Below are 20,995 nucleotides of genomic sequence, written 5' to 3' on the forward strand. Positions count from 1 at the left end.
TGAATAAACTTGCTCAAGTTACATAGTTACATAGTAGGTGAGGTTGAAAAAAGACACAAGTCCATCAAGTCCAACCTATGTGTGTGATTATATGTCAGTATTACATTGTATATCCCTGTATGTTGTGGTTGTTTAGGTGCTTATCTAAAGTAAAGAGTGCATACAGAAACATTATATCTAGTAAGCAGTTTACGATGTGGACACTTCATGCTCTTAAGTGAGACAAGTACACACTATAGAGGAATATGCTTTGTTCATATTTCATGTTTGAGGTTTACAACCAATTTAAGATAGGCCACAAACTGTCAAGAGAATGTATTTGAGATAGCTGCACTGAACTGACTTGGGGCATGTTAGTTGGACTATTATTATGAAAAATAAATAGTCAAAAAGACATCATTAGCAAATGTCAGTGTAACAATTTCTTCCCTTCTGCCAATTGCATCTTATGTCATGCCTTGCATTGGGGCCTATTCACACCCAAAAGTATTCCTCCTTTTACTTCTCTTGTTCTTAGATTATATGTTACGTTTTCTGTATATCCTTAAAAAATGATAAATGTTGAATGGAAACAGAAGCCCCAAGGGCAATATGCAAACTATGGCATAAACATATATAATATCTGCTATTAAAACATTTGTTTTAGGTCCACTTCATACCAGTAAATCTGTTTCTGGCAACATCATACCCAGTGACAAAATTGCTTAGAATCCAACAACCTTCTCCAACAGTGTCACTCCCTGACTGGGCTGAGCAGCAGGGAGTGACTTGTTTAGGTAAAGTGTCAGCTGCCCCTCGGAGATACTGTTGAAGTGTTGGGGTTTATATCCACATTACAACCATACAAGAATTTAGGATGACTGATTTATGATATTAACATACTGACCATTGCTCCAGGGAGGTGCAGGACTCTCCAAACCTCCCACCCATTCTTTCTATCCTATTCACTTTCCTCTCTCATCAAACCTTTGTCTGTTTATTCCTCCATCCCACAAAGTCATTTAAACCTCTGGCAGAATATACTGTATTTACATTACAGTCCTCACTCTTTTGCCTTTGTTCTTAATAGCATCGAGTACTCAGCTCCTCATTCTCCCATCTGTGGACATTAAATCCTGCAATATTATCTTGTTATTTTAACATCAATTTATCTTTGTAGGATACGGACACACTACATTAGGAAATTAATCCTCCTCCAAGAGGTTTATATTGTACCTATATATTGTTCCTATATATTGGAGTTTTTCTGTAAAACCCACTTTTCTATAACAAAAAGACTGAAACCCAGAATACTCACCATTGAAGAGGCTGTGGTCGTTACTGCTGGTAGCATCAGGGTTGGCATTAATGGCGGCACCAGGCTTGGAAGCTGTGGAGTAGAATAAAAGTTAACAGTCTTACCATTGAATTAAAGTAGAATTCTAGGAAAAACTTTTTTTATTCATCTTGGAAGAGTAAGGGAGGGTTATAACCCCTGTCTGATTTTTTATTTAATCATCTGTGTCCCGTTGCTGATATTTCCCCTCACTTTTCCTGTCCCATAGCCAAACAGGAAGTGAGAGGAAATCCCAGCAAATTAGGTGAATTCCTTGGGGACCCCCAGATCACCAAAACAATGTCCCCATTGGAAGATTTACCCTCAATTACTTTTCTGGGGACAAACCAAAATTTGGGATTTTCTTTTACTTTCCTTTTCAATGATAATGGTAACTGGGACAAATAGAGAGGGGGGATTTCCTTAACAAGGACACAGACAGCAAAAAAAATAAGGGGTTCTAATCCCTCTACACTTTATCCAAAACTAAAAAAAAAAAGATTTGCCTTTAGTTATACTTTACTCTATAAATACTTTTGGTAAAACCAACAGATGGTGTGACATGAGTGAAGCCACTTAAAGACTAAGTTCACCTTTAGTTACATGACACAAAGGTTCACCTGTATTATTATTATTATTATACAGGATTTATATAGCGCCAACAGTTTGCGCAGCGCTTTACAACATGAGGGCAGACAGTACACTTACAATACAAATCCATACAGGAGGGATCAGAGGGCCCTGCTCATTAGAGCTTACAATCTAGAAGGGAGGGTCAAGTGGAAACAAAAGGTAATAACTGTGGGGGATGAGCTGATGGAAAAAATAAAAATACAGTTGTTGGGTGTGGGTAGGGTAGGCTTCTCTGAAGAGAAGGGTTTTCAGGGATCGTCTAAAAGCTAATAAAGTAGGAGATAAGCGGACAGATTGGGGTAGGGCATTCCATCGGATTGGAGAGGCTTTGGAAAAGTCCTGGAGGCGAGCATGGGAGGAGGTGACGAAGGAGCTAGAGACCAGGAGGTCTTGAGAGGAACGAAGAGAACGAGTAGGTTGGTATTTAGAGACTAGGCTGGTGATGTAGCTGGGGGCGAAATTGTGGATGGCTTTGTACGTAGTTGTTAGAATTTTGAATTAAATTCTTTGGTCGAGCGGAAGCCAGTGGAGGGATTGACAGAGAGGAGTGGCAGACACAGAGCGATTGGTAAGGTGGATGAGTCTGGCAGCGGCATTCATGATAGATTGAAGAGGTGATAGACTATGTAGAGGCAAGCCAATGAGAAGTTAGTTGCAGTAGTCGAGGCGAGAGATGACAAGCGAGTGAATTAAGAGCTTTGTTGTGTCATTGGTTAGAAAGGGACGTATTTTGGAGATGTTGCGGAGGTTGAGGCGGCAGGATTTGGACAGTGATTGGATGTGTTGCTTGAAGGAGAGTTCAGAGTCTAGGACTACACCTAGAACCTTGGCATGTGGGGATGGGCTTATAGTTGTGCCATCGATTTTGACAGAGAGATCAGGGGAAGGGGCATATGGGGGAGGAAAAAGTATAAGTTCGGTTTTGGATAGATTGAGTTTGAGGAAGTGGTGTGACATCCAGACTGATATATCTGATAGTAAATTAGTGATACGTGAGGAGATAGAGGGAGTGAGCTGAGGAGTAGAGAAATAGATTTGGGTGTCGTCAGCGTAGAGGTGGTATTGGAAGCCATGGGAGGCCATCAGTTGACCCAGGGAGGCGGTGTAGATTGAAAATAGGAGAGGTCCAAGAACAGAACCCTGGGGGACCCCAACAGAGAAAGGAAGAGGAGAGGAGGAAGTAGAGTTATAAGAAACGCTAAATGAGCGGTTGGATAAGTAGGAAGAGAACCAGTGAAGTGTACAGTCACGGAGACCAAAGGCGTGTAGCTTTTTGAGGAGGAGGGGGTGGTCAACCGTATCAAAGGCAGCAGAGAGGTCCAGGAGTAGGAGTACAGAATAGTGTCGATTGGTTTTGGCCGCTAGTAGATCGTTTGTTAGTTTTAGGAGGGCAGTTTCTGTGGAGTGTTGAGGACGAAATACAGACTGAAGGGGGTCAAGAAGGTTATTATCAGCGAGGTGGACGCTCACTCGGTTGTAGACCAGACGTTCGAGGAGTTTGGATAAGAAGGGGAGCAAGGAGATGGGGCGTAGGTTGTTAGGATTGGATGGGTCCAGTGAGGGCTTTTTAAGTATGGGTCTGACAAGTGCATGTTTTAGAGAGTTGGGGAAGATGCCAGAAGAGAGGGAGAGATTGAAGAGTGTAGCATAGGGCCGGAGGGTGAACGTAGCATTTGTGACGGAACAGGATCCAGAGGGCAGGTGGTAAGGTGGACATTAGCAAGTAGTTTAGCAACTTCGTCTGTATTGGTGGGGTTGAAAGAGGGAAATAATGATTGTGCCTGTGGGCATGAAGTGTAAAGCATGGAGGGTGTCGGAACGGTAGAGATCTCCGCGCGAATTGTATCAATCTTCTGTTTGAAGTGATTGACGATCTCCTGGGCAGTGAGTGAGTTAGCGGGTGGAGGCGGTGGAGAACGACGTAGAGAGTTGAAGGTGGAGAAGAGTTGACGAGGATGATAAGTTGCTAATGAGAGTAGTAAAATAGGTCTGCTTGGCAGAGAGGAGGCTAGAATTGTATTTTGGAGTGCAGATTTATATTGGTGGAAATCTCTCTGAGACTTAGTCTTACGCCACAGGTGCTCAAGAGCACGACTACGTTTTTTCAGACTTCTAGTACCATCTGTTTGCCAAAGTTGAAGGGGTCTGGGCTTGATTCTGTGTCTAGCGAGGGGGGCCAGTGAGTCCAGTGAGGCTAGAAGTGAAGCGTTGTAGACAGAAGTGGCTAGGTTGGTGCAGGATAGGGGTGAGATTTTGTCGTAGAGGTTGTTGATAGCAGAGTAAAGAAGAGAAGGGTTGAGATGATGTAGGTTTCTGCGGGTAACTTTAAGGTGGTTGGAGGGAGAGGAGGTGAAGGAAAGGGAGAGAGTGAAACTAATAAGGTGGTGATCAGAGAGAGGGAATGGATAGTTAGAGAGGTTGCATGGAGTGCAAAGGTGAGAGAAAACGAGGTCAAGGATATTGCCTTCTGAGTGAGTAGGAGCATGTATCCAATGTTTCAGGTCAAAGGAGGATGTTAGGCTGAGAAGTTTTGAAGTGGCAGGAGTGTTAGTATTAACTGGGATGTTGAAGTCCCCGAGAATGATTGTGGGAATTTCAGAAGAAAGAAGGGTAGCCAGGCAGAGAGGTCATCAAGAAAGGTTGATACTGGTCCAGGGGGCCTGTAGATCACAGCTATCCTTAGCGAAATTGGAGTGAAAAGACAAATACAGTGTGCTTCGAAAGGAGAGTGACAGAGAGGGAGGTGGGTGAAGTACCTGAAAGGTGCTATGTGGGGCTAGAAGGATTCCGACACCTCCTCCCTTATGTCCACTGGATCTGGGGGAGTGATTCCAGAGAAGACCACCATGGGATAGGGCAGCAGAAGACGCAGTGTCGGATTCGTGGAGCCAGATTTCGGTAATGGTGAGTAGGTTAAATGAGTTGGCGATAAAGAGGTCATGGAGAGAGGTGAGTTTGTTGCAGACAGAGCGGGAGTTCCAAAGGGCACAAGAGAAAGAGAGTCTGGTCTTGGGAAGAATAGAAATGGGAACTAAATTGTGTTGATTGCGGCTGCTGCCAGAGGGTGCAGGGTGATGGGTGCATGGGGTACAGTTAAATGATGGAGGCCCAGGGTTTGGGGATATATCTCCAGAGATTAGGAGAAGCAAGAGGGTGAGGGAGGTAATATGGGAGTGGGATTTATATGAAGGGACAAGCCCCAGGGTCTTGGAGATTTTTAGTGTGTGTGGATTTAGAATTAGCAGGAGTTGGTGGGTGCAGTAGTAAGGACAGGACAGAAGTGAGGGTGATATATATATATATATATGCTGTGGGGGGGGAGAGAGAAGAGGGGTGAAGGAGAGATAGTTTTAGGATAGAGGACAGAGTTGTTAAAAGGAGTGGTAGAGAATGCATGTTAAAAGGAGAAAACAAGGTCACCTGATGTCTTTGTGTTGGTTTTCAAAGTGTTTATCTTGTGTCCCTTCGTTTTGTGCATTCGCTGAAGTGCAGAGTCAGAAGTGCATTCCACTTAAAGAAATCGCCACTTTGAGAAAGAGCCAAGTTGCAAATGTGTACCCCTTGCAAATGTTTCCCCCAAGAGAAGCTTATACTTATACTGATAGGGGTGGGTGTGGGTGGATTTCAATTAGCAATCAAGAGGTAATAAAGCTTGGCTGGTTAACAGGGCAAAATTCCTAAGTCAGAAACAGACTATCAAGAGGGCACTAAAGTTAAACAGGCCAAAATTTTGGGTAAGACAAAGGAGATAATAAAGCATTGTAATGTGGACAGCTCTACAGACAGTTAAGTAGAAATAACATGCCAGCATTATTAGAGACACATAAGAAAAAAGATAGCAGTGTTTTAGTTTTGGCTGGAGTTGCAGCAGTAAGAGCATACCAAAGTTAAAAGACATAGGAGACGGTTTTCAGTAATGCGATTCTAGCTGGAGTTGCAGCATGTTAGGGAGAAACATGTAACATGTTACTATACAGAACCTGCCCCCATCCCCTCACCATGACAGCGAGTGGGTTCTGCTTTAAAGTGTATGTAAAGCCAAAAAATGTTTGTTTTTTTTTATTGCAGTATGCATTCACACTGGAAAGATTCACCCTCTCTATTTGCACTGGTGACTATTGTCTATGGTATGGAAAGTGATGGGAAATTCACAAATTTTCTGAGTTGTCACAAGAACAATAGGTAAGGGGCAGGGCAATACGAAAATCTGTTTCGGTGACAACCAGAGATGTCCCCTCACTTCCTGTTGTGTAACTGGGGCAAGAAATAAAGGGAACTCTCCCCGAGATGAGACAGACAGCAAAAGAAAAAACTGACAGGGGGTCATAACCATTCTTCACTCTAAAACTAAAAAGAAAGTTTTAGCTTAACTTTACATTTTTATGTCATTTACTGTAAGTACAGTACTGTGTAAACATTTTAGGCAGGTGTGAAAAATGCTGTACAGTAAGAATGCTTTTAAAAAAAAAATATATATATATATAGTATGATAAGTAATTGCCTATATTTCTCAGTATTTAGGACACCATTGATCAGGCAACATTGAGGAACGTAGACACAGTGGTTGGCCAAGGAAACTTAATGCAACAGATGAAAGACATATAATGCGTTCTTCCCTGCAATAATGGAAGATGTCCAGCAGTGCCATTGGCACAGAACTGATGGAAACCAGGTACACCCATCTACTGTTCAGAGAAGTCTGGCCAGAAGTGGTCAAGGGAACAAGGCTAAGCAACTCAATTATGCAAGAAAACTGGGAGGGCAGAAAAGTGGCAGCAGGTGCTCTGGACTGAGGAGTCAAAATTTGAAATATTTTTCTGTAACAGAAAGCAGTTTGTTCACGAAGGGTTGAAGAGCGATACAATAATGAGGGTCTGCAGGCAACAGTGAACAATGAAGCATGGTGGAGGTTCCTTGCAAGTTTGGGGCTGCTTTTCTGCAAATGGAGTTGGAGATTTGATAAGAATCAATGGTGACCTCAATGCAGAGAAATTCAGGCATATACAGTGCCTTGCAAAAGTATTCACCCCCCCCCCCTTGGCATTTTACCTAGTTTGTTACATTACAGCCTTTAGTTCAATATTTTTTTAATCTGAGTTATATGTGATGGATCAGAACACAATAGTCTAAGTTGGTGAAGTAAAATTAAAAAAATATATACATAAAACTATTTTCAGAAATAAAAAACTGATAATTGCCATGTGCGTATATATTTACCCCCTTTGTTATGAAGCCCATAAAAAGCTCTGGTGCAACCAATTATCTTCAGAAGTCACATAATTAGTGAAATGATGTCCAACTGTGTGCAATCTAAGTGTCACATGATCTGTCATTACATATACACACCTTATTGAAAGCCCCCAGAGGCTGCAACACCTAAGCAAGAGGCAACACTAACCAAACACTGCCATGAAGACCAAGGAACTCTCCAAACAAGTAAGGGACAAGGTTGTTGAGAAGTACAAGTCAGGGTTAGGTTATAAAAAATTATCTATATCTTTGATAATCCCTAGGAGCACCATCAAATCTATCATAACCAAATGAAAAGAACATGGCACAACAGCAAACCTGCCAGGAGACGGCCGCACACCAAAACTCACGGACCAGGCAAGGAGGGCATTAATCAGAGAGGCAGCACAGAGACCTAAGGTAACATTGGAGGAGCTGCAGAGTTCCACAGCAGAGACTGGAGTGTCTGTACATAGGACGACAGTAAGCCGTACGCTCCATAGAGTTGGGCTTTATGGCAGAGTAGCCAGAAGAAAGCCATTACCTTCAGCAAAAAACAAAATGGCACGTACTGAGTTTGCGAAAAGGCATGTGGGAGACTCTCAAAATGTATGGAGGAAGGTGCTCTGGTCTGATGAGACTAAAATTTAACTTTTTGGCCATCGAAGAAAACGCTACATCTGGCGCAAACCCAACACATCACATCACCCAAAGAACACCATCCCCACAGTGAAACATGGTGGCAGCATCATGCTGTGGGGATGTTTTTCAGCAGTCGGGACTGGAAAACTGGTTAGCGTTGAGGGAAAGATGGATGGTGCTAAATACAGGGATATTCTTGAGCAAAACCTGTACCATTCTGTGTGTGATTTGAGGCTAGGACGGAGGTTCACCTTCCAGCAGGACAATGACCCCAAACACACTGCTAAAGCAACACTTGAGTGGTTTAAAGCGGGGTTCCACCCAAATTTTGAACAATATCTGTATGTATTCTCTTCCTTGCCTAGATGCTGATTTGCCGTTTAAAAAAATTTAAATCGCCGTAATTACCTTTTATTTTTCTATTCTTCTTTGCACTTCCTGGTTCTCCTCCCGTGGGAGTAGGCGTGTTTCTAGCCTCTCCCAGACTCCTGGGAGCTAGTCTCAGGCTTCCCAGGATGCCACTGAGCATGTGCGGGAAGGAGCGGTGAATGCTGGGAGCACAGCATTCACCACATCCAGGAAATAAATGCTTGTGGGCTTCAAATGCCCACAATGAAGATGGAAACCACCTGCAGTGAATAATATAAGTTATTCTTTCTGACTAAATCTGACACAGGCAGACATATTACACACAATATGTGAGTATGTAATGCTGAGAAGAAAAGTTTGTGAATGAACTAAAAAAAAAAAAAAAACGATAGATAGGTGGACCCCCGCTTTAAGGTCAAAGCCCAGACCTCAATCCATTAGAAAATCTGTGGTCAGACTTAAAGATTGCTGTTCACAAGCGCAAACCATCCAACTTGAAGGAGCTGGAGCAGTTTTGCAAGGAGGAATGGTAAAAATCCTAGTAGCGACTTGGAGCTGGAGCTGTGAGAGCCGGAAAGGGTGGCTCTACAAATATTGACTTTAGAGGGGTGAATAGTTATGCACATTGACTTTTTCTGTTATTTTGTCCTATTTGTTGTTTGCTTCACAATAAAAAAAACATCTTTAAAGTTGTGGGCATGTTCTGTAAATTAAATGATGCAAATCCTCAAACAATCCATGTTAATTCCAGGCTGTGAGGCAACAAAACACGAAAAATGCCAAGGGGGATGAATACTTTTGCAAGACACTGTACTTGTCCATCATGCCATACCATAAGGGAGACATGCGAGTGGCCCAAAATTTATTATGTAGCAGGACAATGACCCCAAACATGCAGGCAATGTAATTAAGAACTATCTTCAGCGTAAATAGGAACAAGGTAGAGCTGCATGATTAATCGTTAAAAAGATCTCGATTCAACCCCCACACGATCTTAATCCAGCATTTCCACGATTCATGTAACAAGTGAAGAGCAGTTCCCTGCTCACAGATGTAAAAAAAAAAAAAAAGCAGCCGGTGTTCTATCGAGAAATGCCCTCCGTCGAAAAATGCCCCTGTGTCTGCGCATGAGCAGTACGCAACGTCACTCCTAGTGATATGTTGATCAGCTGGTGTGATGTCAACACTGCGCATGCGCAGATCATTGGAGGCAGTATCTGACAATCTGCTAAGTGCCGAGAGAGAATGAAATTGTCAGATTCTGCCTCACTATTCATCTGGCCATTCCCCAGTTGAACCTGCTAGTGACGAAACGCGTAGGGTGGAGCCTACGACAGTGACGCCATCACGTTTTTCCTCTCAGGAGGTGGATGGGCGAATTACACAGGAGGTGAACAAAAGTCTCTGGAGATGCTGCGGCTCAGTTTTTAACCAACAATGCTGTATCGCTTTTAAATGGCTTCTACTTTGTATGTGCAAATTTATTTGTTTGATTAAATGCGTTTTTATTCAGTATGACACTATGGGAGCCTTTCTTTTTTATGTTTTCTGAGTACCATTGGCATCAGTTACAGTTCCAGACAGCCCTTTAAAGGTCCTGGGGAGACCCAACCATTCCCTAAGCTTGGTGAGATCACTGATTAGTGGTCACGGCGATCTGGTAAGCAGATTATTTTCTCACTTGGAATTTTGTTTTAGTTTTTACATCACCTGTCTAGTTGATTACTAATTTTACTAGCGCATTTACTTTGTATACCATACCTGTTTGAAGTTTTTGTATTAGACTTTAAAGTGCTAGCAGCTGTATATTGTTTATTCACTTTACATATATTTCAAATTCATTTTCACATATTTTCAAGCGCTACGTTGGCCTTGGGGCCTCCTTTTTTTCTCTGCCTCACTATTGCAGGGCGGGTTTTGGCTGTATTGAACAGCATGTTTTCTGTTTGTTGCACGGCGGCTTTAGTGTGTTAAACGGCGGAATTTGGCTGTGTCTAAGGGCGGGTTAAAACACACACAAAACCTGCCCTTCAACACACCCACAACCCGCCCCGCAATAGCGAGGCAAAATCTGACAATTACATTCTCCCTCGGCGCTTAGCAGATCGTCAGATACTGCCTCCAATGATCTGCGCATGTGCCGTGTTGACATCACGCCAGCTGATCAACATATCAGCTGGAGTGACGTTGCGTACTGCGCATGCGCACACACATCGGAAGCATTTTTTGACGGAGGGGATTTCTCGATAGAACACCGGCAATGTTTATCAACAACATTGCTTAGCGCTCAAAGAGAGATAAAAGAAAAAAACACTGCATATTTCTGTTCATTTACAGATCAAAGGGATGAACTTCGGTCTGTAAATGAAGTTTAACTGCTTAACCACTTCAGCCCCGGAAAGATTTACCCCCTTCCTGACCGGGACATTTTTTTTCGATAATTTTGCGATATTTGCTTTAACTGACAATTGCGCGGTCCTGCAATGCTGTACCTAAACAAAATTGGTGTCCTTTTTTTCCCACAAATAGAGCTTTCTTTTGGTGGTATTTGATCACCTCTGCGGTTTTTATTTTTTGTGCTATAAACAAAAAAAGAGCGACAATTTTGAAATATTTTTTACTTTTTGCTATAATAAATTGAAAAAAAAAAAAAATTCCTCAATTTAGTCTGATATGTAATCTTCTACATATTTTTGTAAAAAAAAAAAAAAAAAATCGCAATAGGCGTAATTATAGGGGATAGATTTATGGCATTTTTATTATTATTATTATTTTTTTTTTTTTTACTAGTAATGGTCGCAATTTTTATTTGGACTGCGACATTGCAGTGGACAGATCGGACACTTTTGACACTTTTTTGGGACCACTGACATTTATACAGCAATCAGAGCTATAAATAGCCACTGATTACTGTATAAATATCACTAGCAGGGAAGGGGTTAACACCAGGTGGCGATCAAGGGGTTAAATGTGTTCCCTCAGTGTGTTCTTACTGTGGGGGGATGGGACTGCCAAGGGAAGTAGACTGATCAGTGTTCCTATATACTAGGAACACACGATCTCTCTCCACTCCCCTGACAGAACCTGGATTTGTGTGTTTGCACACACAGATCCTCGTTCTGACTCTGTCAGGAGCTTTTGCGTGTGCCCAGCAAACATGGCGACCGCCGGGCATGCGCATCTGCTTCTCAGTACCGCGGCGTGCGCGCCCTCTATACCCCTTAAAGCGGCCGCCGTACAGCTATGGCAATTCATGCAGGGGAGACATTCTGCCACCGTCAAACAATGGCGGGTGGTCGGCAAGCGGTTAAGGACCGCCCCACGTACATATACTGCGGTAGGGCAGCCCTTAAGTGCAAAATCACATACCTGTACGTGATTTCTTTCTTTGGGTTTGGGGCGCACGCTCTGTGATTGGACACAGCAGGAGCCAATCAGCGGGTCCGATGTCCACTGAGACACACCAATCGTTCCTGATGTAGACAAAACGGTGGTCTCCCTATGTAAACAAGGCAGATCGCTGTTCTGTCAGAGGGGAAGATGGAGATCTTGTGTTCTTGCTAAGCAGGAATACGGATCTCTATCTTCCCCCAGTTAAACCATCCCCCACACAGTTAGCAAGTACTCCCAGGGAACACATTTAACCCTCTGATCGCCCCTGGTGTTAACCCTTTCCCTGCCAGTGTCATTAGTACAGTGACTGTGAATTTATTTTAGCACTGATCACTGCATTGGTGTCACTGGTCCCCAAAAAGTGTTGCTTAGTGTAAATTTTCCACCGCAATGTCACAGTCCCGCTAAAAATTACTGATTGCCATCATTACAAGTAAAAAAAAAATAAAAAGTCCATAAAACTATCCCATAGTTTGTAGACACTATAACTTTTGCGCAAACCAATCAATATACGCTTATTGGGATTTCTTTTTTTTACCAAAAACATGTAGCAGAATACATATTGGCCTAAATTGATGAAGAAATTAGAATTTAAAACAATTTTTATTGGAGTGCCGTATCGCAAAAAATGGCCTGGTCAGGAAGGGGGGTGAACCTTCTGGAACTGAAGTGGTTAAAGCAACCTTGTCAAGTAAAAAAAAAAAGTTATTTATTTTTTGGGGTTTTTATTAAATTGTTTCTCTGTTTAACCCCTTATTAACCCTTAATTTACTCTAATCAGCCTCATTAACTCATATTCTCCTTCTCCATTTAGTTATTATTTTCCGGGTGATTCTTTTTTAATTTTATTTACTTCTATTTTCTAAACTATTAATAACTACAACTTTTTTTTTTGTTTGTTTGTTTCCGCCGTGGTGGGAGGGCCCACGCCAGGGGTCCTCAAAATATTTCTTTGTTCATTAATATTTTTACACCTATAACATACAGTATATTTACACGTTTCACGTTGAAAAAAAAAACAAAAAGCAAAATTTTAAAAAAATGTTTTATTTAATTTGTAAAATAACTTTTCAATGCTTTGTACCATTGCCGACAGCTGAAGTGTAAACAAAAAACTTGCGGTAGGTATCGGTAAATGGTATCAGCGAGTACCAAAAAAAAAAAGACCCTAATATAACTTAATGGTAATTTTTTTATTTGTTTACACATCACATCATGATTCTCATTTTATCCAGAATTGTGCAGCTCTAGAACAAGGAGCCCTGGAAATAATGGTTTGGTCCCCACAGAGCCCTGATCTCAACATTGAGTCTATCTGGGATTACATGAAGAGACAGAAGGATTTGAGGCAACCTACATACACCGAAGATCTGTAGTTAGTTGTCCAAGATGTTTGAGACAACCTACCTGTTGAGTTCTTTCAAAAACTGTGTGCAAGTGTACCTAGAAGAATTGATGCTGTTTTGAAGGTAAAGGGCGGTCACACCAAATATTGATTTGGATTGCTCTTCTGTTAATTTACTTTCGTATTTGCTAATTGATATAAATAAACTATTAAAACTTCTACATCTGAAAGCATTCATAATTTACGGCATTTTTTTCACACCTGCCTAAAACTTTTACACAGTAATGTATGGCCATTTTGGTCCATTTCTTGTTGCATTACTTTCTATAAAAGCATTTCTGTCTGTTTATTACTTTTCATGTAGTAACATTTATAGGGAATGAGCTTTCATGAAATTAGCATGAAAATAATATAATACAGGATTGCTTACAAACACTGTAAAATTCACTAAGAATATTACATTTCTGACATCACAGACATTTTTTTTTCACAAGAAAGACATTACATTTTTTAGTTCACACCTGAGCAAGAGGTGGTGGTCCTGCCATGGGTGGGATCATTGGTGGCATCATCGCATGTGGAATTGGGGGTATTGCTGGGGGCCTCTGCCCAACTGGTGGCAATCCAATTGGTGGAAATGGAGGTGGAAGCCCAGGGGGAGGCATCTAAAAAAAAAAAAAAACAATAAACCAATGTCAAAAGGAGGATAATATCTGGTATATGGTCTACAAGAAATTTATTACAGTGTAACTAAAGGCAAAACTTTTTTAAGCTAGTTTTGGATAGAGTGGAGAGGGATTAGGACACCTGGCAGATTGTATTGCTGTCTGTGCTTCCGTTATGGAGAATTATCATCTCTATTTGTCCTCTTTACCATAATCACTGAAAGTGAAAGTAAAAGAAAATCCCAAATTCTGGGTTGACATCAGAACATTAATGGAGGGGAAATCTTCCTATAGAAACACTAGTTCTGATGACCCTAGTGACACACTGGTCATGAAGCAGGAAGTGCAGGGAAATATCTCCACAGGGACACAGATGGCAAAAAAAAGAATCACAGGGGTTATAACCCTCCCTTACTCTATCCAAAAAATAAATAAAACTGTTACAGGAAAACTTATGGTTTCTGAGCTATTAGGTTGTTAGATCTCCTCACTATGGTCACTGGGGACATTTTCCAATCACTCTGATAGGAGTATAGTGCACTAACCAAAAGCAACCAATCAATTCTCTTAAAGCAGTATTAAACCTAAAAACAAACATTTATTATATTGCAGCTTACCAATTCTTATGCCCTGTACACACGGTTGGACTTTTCGATGGAATATATGCGATCGCAGCTTGTTATTGGAAATTCCGACCGTGTGTGGGCTCCATCGGACTTTTTGCATGGGAATTTCCAACACACAAATTTTGAGAGCAGGCTATAAAACTTTCCAACAACAAAATCCGTTCGCGAAAATTCCGACCGTGTGGACAATTCCAACGCACAAAGTGCCACGCATGCTCAGAATAAATTAAGAGATGAAAGCTATTGGCTACTGCACCGTTTATAGTCCCGACGTACGTGTTTTACGTCATCACGTTCAGAAGGATCCGATTTTCCAACAACTTTGTGCGACCGTGTGTATGCAAGACAAGTTTGAGTCAACATCCATCACAAAAAATCCATGGATTTTGTTGACGGAATGTCCGATCAATGTCCGATCGTGTGTACAGGGCATTAGACGTGATAATCTGTGAGCTGGAGTTTGGCTTCAATTTGTTAGAGTATTTAAATCTGCTAACACATTTAACACTCCCCTCCCACCAGACTGGCAATGCTGCTGTCTGCTGTGCCCTGTGTGCTCCTTCATCCAGAGTGGGGGGACCTCTAAAACAGGGGATGTGTTACTGGCCAGATCACCAGGTGAAAACAGAGGAAAGAAGGCCTAAGAAAAAAATGAATGCAGCCACTACATTTAATGATAGATATTCTCCAATATATTACATTTTTGGTTTGGGGTTTAATATTGCTGTAAGCCATTAAAAGATTCTGGTTGGTTGCTATTGACACCATACTTACAGTGCCTTGAAAAAGTATTCATAAGCCTTGAAAGTTTTAACATTTTGTCATGTTACAACCAAAATGTAAAAGTATTTTATTGGGATTTTAAGTGATAGACCAACACAAAGTGGCACATTATTGTGAAGTGGAAGTTAAATGATAAATAGTTTTCAAATTTTTTTACAAATAAATATCTGAAAAGTGTGGCGTGCATTAGTATTCAGCCCCCTTTACTCTGATACCCCTAACTAAAATCTAGTGAAACCAATTGCCTTCAGAAGTCACCTAATTAGTACATAGAGACCACCTGCTGTGTGTTATTTAATCGCAATATATATGCAGCTGTTCTGTGAAGCCCTCAGAGGTTTGTTAGAGAGCCTTTGTGAACAAACAGCATCATGAAGCCCAAGGAACACATCAGACAGGTCAGGGATAACTTGTGGAGAAGTTTAAAGCAGGGTTAGGTCATACAGAAATATCCCAAGCTTTGAACATCTCATGGAGCACTGTTCAATCCATCATCCAAAAATGGAAAGAATATGGCACAACTTCAAACCTACCAAGACATGGCCGTCCACCTAAACTGACAGACTGAGCAAGGAGACCATTAATCAGAGAAGCAGCCAAGAGGCCCATGATAACGCTGGAGGAGCTGCAGAGATCCACATCTCAGGTGGGAGAATCTGTCCACAGGACAACTATTAGTCGTGTACTCCACAAATCTGCCCTTTATGGAAAAGTGGCAAGAAGAAAGCCATTGTTGAAAGAAAGCCATAAGAAGTCTTGTTTGCAGTTTACGAGAAGCCATGTGGGGGACACAGCAAACATGGGGAAGAAGGTGCTCTGGTCAGAATTAAAACTTTTTGGCCTAAAAGCAAAATGCTATGCGTGGCAGAAAACTGATGCCCCATACACACGATCGGATTTTCTGATAACAAAACCATGGATTTTTGTTCGATTTTTGGCTCCAACTGGTCTTGCATATACACGGTCACACAAATGTTGGCCAACAATTACGAACGTGGTGTCGTACAAGACAGCTCCATTACGAACGCTAGTTTTACAAGACCAAGCGCTTCCGGCTTGTACTTGATTCCGAGCATGCGTGGACTTTTGTCCGACAAACTTGTGTACACATGAATGGCAAGTCCGACAACAAACATTTGTTGGCGGAAAATTTGTGAACCTGGTAGCCAACATTTGTTGGCGGAAAGTCCGCCAACAAATGTTCGATGGAGCATACACGCGGTCGGACTTTCCGCCAACAAGTTCACATCCAACATCCGATCGTGTGTACGGGGCATTACGCTGCAAATCACCCTGAACACATCATCCCCACTGTGAAACATGGTGGTGGCAGTATCATGTTGTGGGGATGCTTTTCTTCAGCAGGGACAGGGAAGCTGTTCAGAGTTGATGGGAAGATGGATGGAGCAATATACAGAGCAAACTTAGAAGAAAATCTGTTATGCTCTGTACACACGATAGGACTTTCCGACAACAAATGTTCAATGGGAGCTTGTTTTCAAAAATTCCAACCGTGTGTAGGCTCCATCAGACATTTTCCGTCGAATTTCCAACAAACAAAATTTGAGATCTGGATCTCAAATTTGCCGACAACAAAATCCAATCGTGTGTACACAATTCCAATGCACAAAATTCCACGCATGCTCGGAATCAAGCAGAAGAGCCGCAATGGCTATTGAACTTCATTTTTCTCGGCTCGTCGTACGTGTTGTACATCACCGTGTTCTTGACGTTCGGAATTTCCAACAACATTTGTGTGACCGTGTGTAATGCAAGACAAGTTTGAGCCAACATCCGTTGGAAATAAATCCAGGATTTTGTTGTTGTAAAATCCTGTTGTGTGTACAGGGCATTCGAGTCTGCAGAAGACTTGAGACTGGGGTGGAGGTTCACCTTTTAGCAAGACAACGACCCTTGATGAACATCACTCTTGATGAGTTCCCATCAAGAGCAAATCCCCTTGATGGGAACTGTGTATTACTTTTCTATTTTCTTTGTTCAGTCAGCACAGTAATATTTGACTTTGACATAACTGTAAGTTAAATGCCCACTAAAAAAGTCTCTCTTTAAATTGGTAACCTTAACCCAGTGGTTTGAATGCCTCTTTCAGTTGTTGTCTACATGGATTGTAAGAAAAGCAACATAGGGAAAATTTGTAGAACCCCTTTATGAAGCCAGTTAATTGGCAAAATCCTGGCAGTTATGCAGGAAGGGGTGGGCATAGCAGCCATCGTTGGCTACAAATAGAGGAGAAAGTGGGCTTGGCTGCCATTTTGCTTTTTGACCATGTGGGGATGGCACACACATGCCACTGAATTATTTTGGTAAACCCCCTTGTGTTTATGTCTCTGTAATACAGATTTATAGCTTTGTGAGATGAACCATAGTCAGTGATGAGAGGATTTATCTAAAGAGTGTGCTAAAGCCCCAGCCCCTTGTGTTTATGCCTCTGCAACACTGATATACAACTTAAGCCTGGGTTCACACATGTGCGGTGCGAACTGAAGCTCAGGTTTCACTGGGAAGATAAAAATCAGTTGTTCAGAGGTTCCTCTGCGTTTTACCTGAGGATCTGTGAGCAGGGGGGGGGGTGTAGTGAGGAGGAGGAGAAAATCCATGTACACAACGCAATGCATTTGCGAATCAGATGCGTTTCCATAGAAGATAATGGGCTTGTAATTCGCATCGTAATGCCCAGAAAACGCACACGTTTTTTGTGCAATGCGCAGTGAGAATGCAACGCACATATGTGAACCAGATGCATTCATATGAATGTATTTTAAAATGTCCTGCGAATTGGATGTGCTGTAAGCCGCATCTAATTCGCATAGGTGTGAACGGGGGCTGAGAGTTAATTTGCAGAGACATAAATAAATTGACTAGAATAATGATCCACAGTCAGTGATGACAGGCTTTATTTTAAGAGTGCGTTAGAGCCCCAGCCTCCACTTAAAAGTATTAAACAGGAAACTCTAATAAAAGTTAGGGTTTATCCCTGTGGCTTATTTAGTGCGTGGGTATTGCGCACCCTTGTTTGTTTTTTGAATGTTGGGCTGCCACAATGAGAGTTGATATTTTTTTTTTTACTTTTTAGTTTATGTATAACATCAACTATGTTTAACCACTTCAACTCCAGAAGATTTTACCCCCTTCATGACCAGGCCATTTTTCTGCTATTCAACACTGCGCTACTTTAACTGGCAATTGTGCAGCCATGCAATGCTGTACCCAAACTGAATTTATACCATTTTTTTTTCACACAAATAAAGCTTTCTTTTGTTGGTATTTGATCACCACTATTTTTTTTTATTTTTTGCAATATAAGCAAAAAAGAAAAAAGACAAAACATTTTGAAAAAAAAAGCTAAGCAATATTTTTTACTTACTGCTACAAAATACATCCAATAAAAAAAAAAAAAAAAGTAAAAAAACAATGTTTCCATCAATTTTGGTCAAAATGTATTCTGCTACATGTCTTTGATAAAAAGTTATAGCATCTACAAACTATAGTATATATAATGGATTTTTTTTTTTTATACTACTAACGGTGGTGATAATGGGGCTGTGGTAGTGCAGCAGGCAATCTAAAACTAATTGGCGCTAGAGGGAACTGACTAACTGCCACTGACATCACCAGTGACATAATATAGTGATCAGTGATAATAAAACTTTGTCACTGTACAAACTGCACAGGCTGGAAAGGGGTTAACGTCTAGGGTGATCAAGAGGTTAAATGTGTGCCAAAGTGTGTAATGTGTGCTGTTTTTTTTACTACAGATACGCTTTATTTCTTATTCCTGCTTTGCAGAGATATGAAACAGAGAGATCACTCTCTCTGTACAGAACCCTGAGTTGATTGTCAACACAAGGCTCTGGTCTGTGATTGCACACAGCCGATCAGCAGGTCCCTAAACCCAAAAGCACGGAACTGATGTAGGAACAGTCCGCAAGTGATTAAACACACACAGTTTTTGGTGGATATTGCCTTTCTTTAACCACATCCCACCCAGCCTATAGCAAAATGCCAGCCGGGCAGTGGTTTAAAGTGGCTGTAAAGCCTCCCTCCTGACTTTTAACTATAGGTAAGCCTAGAATAAGGCTTGTGCTGTTTAGGAGACATTTCACTTGTAGTGCGCCAATGATGTATTCGCCGCATGCGCTGTGAAGAAACGGACCTCCGTGCCGTTTCTTCCCCAGCATGTGCCGTTACTGACAGCTCCCGTGCACATGCCGGCCAGTCACAGAGCCGGAGTCCGCGGCCCCCGGAAGGAAGAGGGGTGAAGATGGATGCAGCCTGCACAGGGGACAGCGATGGATTTGTCTGCAGGTAAGTGTTACATAATGGGCTGGTATGCGATGCATACCAGCCCATTATGCTTTTAATTTGCAGGCTTTGCAGGGAGCAAAAGAGTAAGTAAAATCCATCAGGGTTTACTTCCTCTTTAATTGTTGTGACTGGATGTCATATGACGTCCTTCACATAATACCACTCGGGCATGCAGATCGGTGGTGCTCGGACACACCACATCTATGACAGTAAACAGTTTATGACATAGGCTCTTCACAGTGTAAATAGGAAGTGATGGTTATCGTCATTCCTCTACTCAAGCTGACAAAATGTGAGTAGAGGAGAGCAGATAAGCCACATGGCTGACAGGAGGGGTCTGTGCTGATAATCAGTGCAATGATTATCAGTGCAGCCCCATCAGCGATGCCCGCCAGTTCCCATCAGTGATGCCTGTTAGTGCCTTCTCAACGGTGCTGTCTATCAATGCACATCAGTGCCACCTATCAGTGCTGCATATTAGTGCCTTCTCATCAGTGTCGCCTCATCAGTGCCGCCTCATCAGTGCCCGTCAGTGCAGCCTTATCAGCGCACATCAGTGAAGGAGAAAAATTACTTATTTACAAAATTTTATAACAGAAACAAAGCAAAACTTTATTTTTTTTCATTTGTTAAGCAAAAAATAAAAAAACTCAGTAGTGATTAAATACCACCAAAAAAAGCTCTATCTGTCAAAAAAAATGATAAAAAGTTCATTTGGGTACAGTATTGCATGGCTGAGAAATTTTCATTCAAAATGCGCAGTGCTGAATGCTGAAAATTGGCCTGGGCAAGAAAGGGGGTAAAATTGCCCGCTATTGAAGTGGTTAAAAACCAAAACAAAAGTTAGGTTTTAAACCTGTCACTGATTCGGTGCATGGGTATGCACACTCTCATTTGTTTTTTGAATGTTGGGCTGCCACAATGAGAGTTGATATTTATCACATATTAGACTTTTTAGTTTATGTATAACACCAACTATGTTTAAAGTGATACTAAAGGATTTTTTTTCTGTAAAATAACAAACATATACAGTATGTTATACTTACCTGCTTTGTGCTATGGTTTTGCATAGAGCCGCCCTAATTTTCCTCTTCTAGAGTCTCGTGTTGGCACTCCTGCCCCCCCCCACCTCCTCACTGAGCTCTCGTGCACATTGCTGGATCAAGATCAGGCTCAGGTAAGAATAAGGGGGCTGAGGGGGGAGCTGCATTCAGAAGGTTTTTTACCTTCATGCATAGGTAAAAAAGCTTCTGACTTTACAACCACTGTAAAAATGTCCCCTACCCACTCTTGCTACCTATGCTGCCTAACCTGTGTAAAAAAAAGCCTGATCCATTCGGGTTACATGATGTGCAGCCCTGGCTCCCTATGTCAGGAGAAGAGAAGAGAAGAGAAGAGAAGAGAAGAGAAGAGAAGAGAAGAGAAGAGAAGAGAGCACAGACTGATACAGGAGAACAGGAACTGCATGACCAGACCAGAGCAGGCCGAAAACAAGTATACACCATTATTTTTAGGCAACATAGGTAGAAGGAGGGTGGAGGAAACATTTTTAAACATAGTGTTAGGAAGGAATTCTATGTTAAATGACAGCAATAAAAATGCTCTGTGTAGTTGTATGATCTCTTCACAGCTGCAGCAAGGGATAAGAATATTGTAAAAAAAAAAAAAA

The 20,995-nt window shown here is 41.7% G+C and overlaps 1 protein-coding gene across 6 annotated transcripts in view; it reads right to left on the bottom strand.

Annotated features, from left to right (window-relative positions):
• The window catches only part of PRPF40B (pre-mRNA processing factor 40 homolog B), a 136,450-nt gene that overhangs the window by 103,265 nt on the left and 12,190 nt on the right, over nt 1-20,995 (bottom strand). For all 6 annotated transcript variants that reach the window (XM_073614097.1, XM_073614098.1, XM_073614096.1 and 3 more), the window contains exons 3-4: nt 13,448-13,591; nt 1,298-1,369 (exon numbers count right to left, since the gene is read on the bottom strand). In XM_073614097.1, the coding sequence (XP_073470198.1) occupies nt 1,298-1,369; nt 13,448-13,591 (216 nt within the window). The remainder of the gene's footprint in view (nt 1-1,297; nt 1,370-13,447; nt 13,592-20,995) is intronic.

Source organism: Aquarana catesbeiana, linkage group LG02, assembly GCF_042186555.1.
Source record: "Aquarana catesbeiana isolate 2022-GZ linkage group LG02, ASM4218655v1, whole genome shotgun sequence".
Lineage (NCBI taxonomy): Eukaryota > Metazoa > Chordata > Amphibia > Anura > Ranidae > Aquarana > Aquarana catesbeiana.